The sequence below is a fragment of the Gymnodraco acuticeps genome, unplaced genomic scaffold (genome assembly GCF_902827175.1).
Source record: "Gymnodraco acuticeps unplaced genomic scaffold, fGymAcu1.1, whole genome shotgun sequence".
NCBI lineage: Eukaryota > Metazoa > Chordata > Actinopteri > Perciformes > Bathydraconidae > Gymnodraco > Gymnodraco acuticeps.
In genome coordinates, this window is record NW_022990398.1 from 2,584,704 (window position 1) to 2,590,703 (window position 6,000).

General features: G+C 37.9%; 1 protein-coding gene and 1 long non-coding RNA gene across 2 annotated transcripts in view; both read left to right on the forward strand.

The window, feature by feature from the left end:
• The first annotated feature begins 783 nt into the window (after positions 1 to 783).
• Positions 784 to 4,219, forward strand: LOC117551757 (protein SREK1IP1-like). Its single transcript, XM_034224777.1, has 5 exons — positions 784 to 922; positions 1,150 to 1,235; positions 1,528 to 1,791; positions 3,086 to 3,133; positions 3,548 to 4,219. Exons 1-4 carry the CDS (start codon positions 901 to 903, stop codon positions 3,086 to 3,088), a joined length of 375 nt encoding a protein of 124 aa, XP_034080668.1. The 5' UTR covers positions 784 to 900; the 3' UTR covers positions 3,089 to 3,133; positions 3,548 to 4,219.
• A 1,624-nt stretch (positions 4,220 to 5,843) lies between these two features.
• Positions 5,844 to 6,000, forward strand: part of LOC117551691 — a 1,664-nt gene continuing 1,507 nt past the window's right edge. Inside the window, exon 1 of the long non-coding RNA XR_004569843.1 lies at positions 5,844 to 5,982. This is a non-coding gene — a long non-coding RNA (uncharacterized LOC117551691). The remainder of the gene's footprint in view (positions 5,983 to 6,000) is intronic.

Below are 6,000 nucleotides of genomic sequence, written 5' to 3' on the forward strand. Positions count from 1 at the left end.
TGTTTTGTTTGCTGTTTACTTTTATTATGTTGCCTTCAAATCCCAGGGTCTGCAGATGCAAAGCAAGAACTAAGATGATGGTCACTGTGGCTGTTTAGTGGCTTTGGATATTGACATTTATATTGGGCTGGAGCATCTGAATGAAGAGGGAAATGGGAAAAAATAGGGGGTGCTTCCTCGAACATTTTCAATATTTTGGTCCAGGAAGTGGTGTCATAGAACTTTCAAATACTGAGCTGGTAACAATATGACATACACAATATTCTATGTTCTCTAACATATGTTTATATAGTAAGATAATCCTACATTGGATCACAAAAGTACATCCTGTCCCCCAATTGTAAAGGCTTGTAAAGGCTTTTAACCTATTATTTGCAGACGTACAGTATAGTTAAAACTGGTGCAATCTTTAAGACAACAATCCCATAATATTCTACATTTTAGATTCAATTATTTGTGAAATTCAAATCAGAGACATGGTCAATTAAATGCGAAATGAATGGTTTGATGTTTATGATAAAGTTATAACTTAAAAAAGGGTTATGTCACTTTTAAAAGAACAACAAATCTTTTAAAGTAACATTTCTATGCAATCAAACACAACCTCAACCAGTTTAATGGACTTTAATGCAGGTATGTTGTTGCTGTATATGACATGTACTTTCCACTTGTATCCACCCTTCAATAAAAGTTAAACAATCTTGCTGTGCAGGTTTATGGTTGGTGTTATATAGTCAGTTTCTGAATGAGTTATCTCCACCTGCACTTGAAAGCAGCTCCTGTCGTAATGTGGCTGGGGGCGTGTTTTGGTCACGTGATTCAGGCGCGGTCTATCCAGTGTCCTGTTTGTGAGACAAGCAGCCGGTGAAGGCGTCTTGTTAGGAAAAGCACAGCAACAAAATGTCTTTCGATCTGGCGTCAGGTAGGCACAGATTTATGTTAATTCAAATGCATTTCACAGTCTGTATAAGCTAACATGAACAGGAACAGGTCTTTTTTAGCACGCTTTACACCCGACAGCCTAATTGATATCCAAAATGTGCAACCTGATGTTAGACAGTCAAGGTGTAGTCAATTTGATTTAAGTAGATGTAAGATTACAACTGCTCTCAGATTGTGTTTGACTTTCCCTCTTTTGCATGTGTGCAGCTTTAGGTGGGGGGGAAGAGGACGTGAAGAAGGAGGAAGCTCAGAAGGATGAGATTAAGTTGCCCTGGAAGAAGGACAAGGATAAGGTATAGGAACTTTGCATGTTTACATTCTAGCAAATATACACACATATGATCCAGATATAATGTACACAATATTGCCAAATAAGTATAGGTAGCCTATAATTATTTGTCAATTAAGGTTGATTTTAGATGTTTGCTTTCTCTGATAAATCTCCTTCATGTGCTGCCAGCTCACTGCAGCCATTCAAACCCAGTTCTCACTTTGCATTGATGTATATCATTATTGAAATGAAGCACACTTCTTAACAATAAATCAACACAATGATTATCTAAAGTCAACTTTTGCCATTTGTAGGGAGACTGCAAGGACAAGTCCGACTCAACACACAAGTCTGACAAAGATCACAAGTCTGACAAAGATCACAAGTCTGATAAAGATCACACTTCCGACAAAGACGACAAGTCTCACAAATCCCATAAATCTGACAATAAGCACAAGTCTCACAAAAAGCACAAGGACAAGCACGATAAAGACCACAAGAAGAAGGACAAGAAGAAGGAAAGGAAGGAGGGAAGTTCATCAAGCTCCTCGTCTTCATCCTCCAGCAGTGATGAAGAGGTAGGCCTATTGTTGCAGTTATTTGTTTTAGTTGGGTGAAAAAGTTCCCACGACTCACTTCCATAGTTTGTTGTTCTTAAGACTCTTTTATTTGCAAAACGGGATAAAAAGCAGCTGAGCAGGAAGCATACCTGTCACACCTCATCTCAAAGGTCAGCGTGCGTAGATAATGGTCTGAAATAACACTGGTGGAACATGTCTCACAGACAGCGACAGATTTAATCAGATGTGAGGCACCACACCCTCCTGTGTGTGTGTGTGCAGTTTTTATTTAAAGCTCACGTTGTAAGTAAACACCTTCAAGATCAGCAGATTTGTTTTTAGCTTATTAGCCAAACTTGACTTTCTCATCACCTTTGGGCTAAAGTTGTTTAACTTTGTCAAAGCTTTATTAAGGAAATGCCATGTTTGGCACATTTATATGAATGAATGACGAAGAAAGAACCAAGCCCAGGATGGGAGAGAAGGCAAACAGGTCAGATAGTAGAGTAATAAAACAGGTGTGTTGTCCAATTACCTCCATGAAAGAGAACACACTGCCTCACACCTTGTGTCCTTTCTGTCTAACACCCTAGAAAACAATTCAGTGAATGTATTTTAGCTAGCAGTGGGCCACTTCAGCCAAAATAAATGAAAGGGCTCGGAGTAGTTGTGCAATTACACGATTAAGATGGATGGACTTTTATTAATCCCTCGTGGGGAAATTGTTTCTCTGCATTTGACCCATCCTAGTGTTAGGAGCAGTGTGCTGCCATTTTGAACGGCGCCCGGGGAGCAGTGTGGGGAACGGTGCCTTGCTCAGGGACACATCGGTAGCACTTGGTCTTGCCGGGACTTGAACTGGTGACCTTCCAGTTGCCAAGCCAAGTCCCAATCAACTTCGCCACCACCGCCCCATTAAAGGGGATTAAAGGGGATTAAAGGCTGCAAATCAATCCCTCCAGTCTGTTTCTTTTCCCTTGAAAGTTCTGTGTCCTTAAGCTCAAAAGGCTTTTCATTCAGGTGCACTCTGCTGGAAGAGCTTCATGGAGCCTTGTTTCAAGTGAACAAGTACAGTATGTACTGATGGGAACTAGGGAACAGGGCGAAGGTGTGAAGTTAGGGGGAAAAGGTCTGGAAACATGTTTTATAATGTAGGTATATTTTAACTACTGGGTATTTGAAGGGGTATATATTTCAACACAATGAGGATAGGTTAACTCCAGACAAAACAGCAGTCTTGGTAGGAACATGTCTTTATTACTGTTAAGGAGTAACGTTAGTACAAGTTTTAATGATATGTTTATTTTTACAGTAAATGCCAGCTGATCTGAAACCCAGGATTGTTCATCCAACAGCTAAGGTAAGTGATGATTGTATTCCCTGTCATAATATACTTGTCATATTTAATTATGACATGACTAGTGATTGTATACAGCTCATCTACCTCTCACAACAAAACTAACTTCAATCATCTTCAACCTGTATCCAAAAAATGAAATGTCCTAAATCCAAAAATAAATGATCAATTGTGGACCTTTTTAATATTTGGGACTTTCAGAGATGTTCACTCAGGTAATGTTATGATAATGACCTGGTAGTGGGAAATATATTCAGCATGTATTCAGTTATCACATTGTTACCCTCTCATCCCATACATTTACATGTTGTTCCCTTGAACTTACGTGTATGTTTTGGTTCGTACTACACCATAAGGACATGCTGTAAAGTGTTTGCTCATTCTGCGGAAACATCGTTGTCCTTTTTGTCATTTCAGGATTGATGCTCCCTGAGGGACTGGACCTCTGTCAGTCTCTTGTGATCTGAACTAAATGAATGTGTGTCTTAAAGTGTGCAGCAGTGCCAACCTTCCTTTGTGTCCTTTCATTGATGTCACTGAAACATGCTGGTGTTGTGTAAACTAATCTGCTAATTGATTGAAGTAAATGTTTTAACAGAAAAAAGGCTTGTTTTCTTGTTTGTTTTTCCCTTCCAGTTCTTCTGGTCAGTAAAGTGCATTTTTATTCACCACAAGGTGGCAGTGTTAAATAAAATATGATACTTTTAAAGTTCAAATACATTGAAGCAGTTTTATTTTCATGATTTATACTTTAGGATTAAAAAATATGGACAATTAGTTTTTTTGTCATTGCATTAATTTAGTATAAATTCCCAAATAGATACATTAATTTGTTCTTATCAAAAGAACCATTACATGAAATGTCATTTTAAAAAGTGGAGCATACGTCAGTGCATTTCAGACACAAACGGAGCCTTGTGGTGTCTCAGTAATCTTGCTGTAGATCTTGTTTTGTCTCATGTGCTGTGTTGTATAATGATTGATCGTTTTCCATTTCTAGAATGAAACAAAATGGTCAGTTATATTGTGTTACAATTATCTTTATATGTCTGGTTACTAAATGTATTAAAGGGGACCTATCATGCAAAATGCACTTTGTGATGTCTTTTATACATACATATGTGTCCCCGGTGCGTCGGGGAACTCACGCAGCGTCAGAAAATATGATATGATATGACGTAATATCTGAAATGTGGACCCACGGCACTATCAGAAAATTGCTATCAGAAACAATGCCCAACTGTTTTGGACGTAATATGGTCGGTGTTTACATTAGCATCGCTAACACTCAGAGCTAACCTGTACTGGAGAGCATGTGTGTGAAGAAGCAGGAAATCAAAAGTAACTCACCTTGTGGTATAACCGGCAAGAGAGAAAGCCTTTGAGCTCCATACTGTTTCAGACATAATCCTTGATAATCCATGATATGGCGTTTCATCACCGCAGTATTTAGTTTAGACAGTAGCTGCCGGGTCCCGCATGAGCTCAGCCCCCTCCTTTTTTATTTGTTATCAATTTTTTTTTTTTTTTAAAGCTCTATACCCAAAATCAGCACTTTTGAAACAGGAAGTGAAATAGAGGGATATGAGGCATGGCTAGAATGGGTCATCTGTTTGGTATTTTAAGCAAAACACTTCATAGAAATGTTTTTATATATTTGTATATATCTGAGACCTATGCTATTGCCTAAAAATAGCGTGATAGGTGACCTTTAAGAGAAGTACATTTCATTCAATTTATTTTTCTGTGGATGTGGAGGGCACTTTTTATAGTTTGCAAATTAAAGTACCGGTGGGGTTTGTTTTAGCCTTCGAGTAAGCACCTATTTAAGTTATTGAAAATAGACTTTCTTAAAGGTAAAACATTTGTTGTACTCCTAAAATTGGTTACCAAGCTCTTTGTTGAGCTAAGTTACATGTAAGCTAAATGCAGTAGTATTTTTTGTAATGTTTGATATGTTAATTGCACTCAGGTGCCATTGCCCACGGTTATTAAGGGTTTTTCAAAGATGCTGATTTGTATTCCAATGTGATTAAAGGTGTGGTGCTGCATGAAACTAATCTGTCCTCAGATGACGAGACAGTTTCCTCGGGTGAACTGTAAAAACGAATCGGAGATAATCATACGTATGACATGAAAAACAAGATGCTCTGCTCTCTAACACTGGTTTTCCTTGTTGGATGACTAAAGTACGCACTGTTGCTCATAATTATTTCTTGGAATAACAAGTAACAAATAAATGCTGCTGTAGTCACACCCTTCTACCCAGGGTGCACCTCTTATCGCGAGCAACATACAACAACACTATGTTAGTAAGACAAACTACTATACAAAATAGTTAGCATTGTTAACTTTCAAATAATTATTTTGGATTTATTGGTATAATTATTGGTATAATTTATTTAAAATAAATGATACCAATGTTGCCAAGTGGAAGTACATTTCCAAAAGAACTGCTCTTACAGGAAGTGCAATCTTGAATTACTTGTTCTGTACTGTCTTTGTTCTTACACATGCAAAAAGAAGGTTGAAACTATTTGTTGTTTTTAAAAACGGATGAAATAATCTAACTACAATGGCAGATTTATTTATCACCAACCAAGAACTTTTAGTACTCAATAACTTTTCAATAAAAATGCTATTTAAAAGTAATGCAAAGGGGATAAAACGTCCATGTCATGTATAAAAACACTCGTAAAAAAGCACAGAGGGACAATAACAGAGGGAGCAGTGTTAGGGGGTGTGGTGAGGTTAGGTTGTGTGGTTCGAGTGGTTTATAAGATTACCTTTTGTGAGTCTGTGGTCACTTGTTTGAGGAAGCGCACAAACAGGAGTCACCATGGATTGCCCAGGTAGGATTAACATTTACT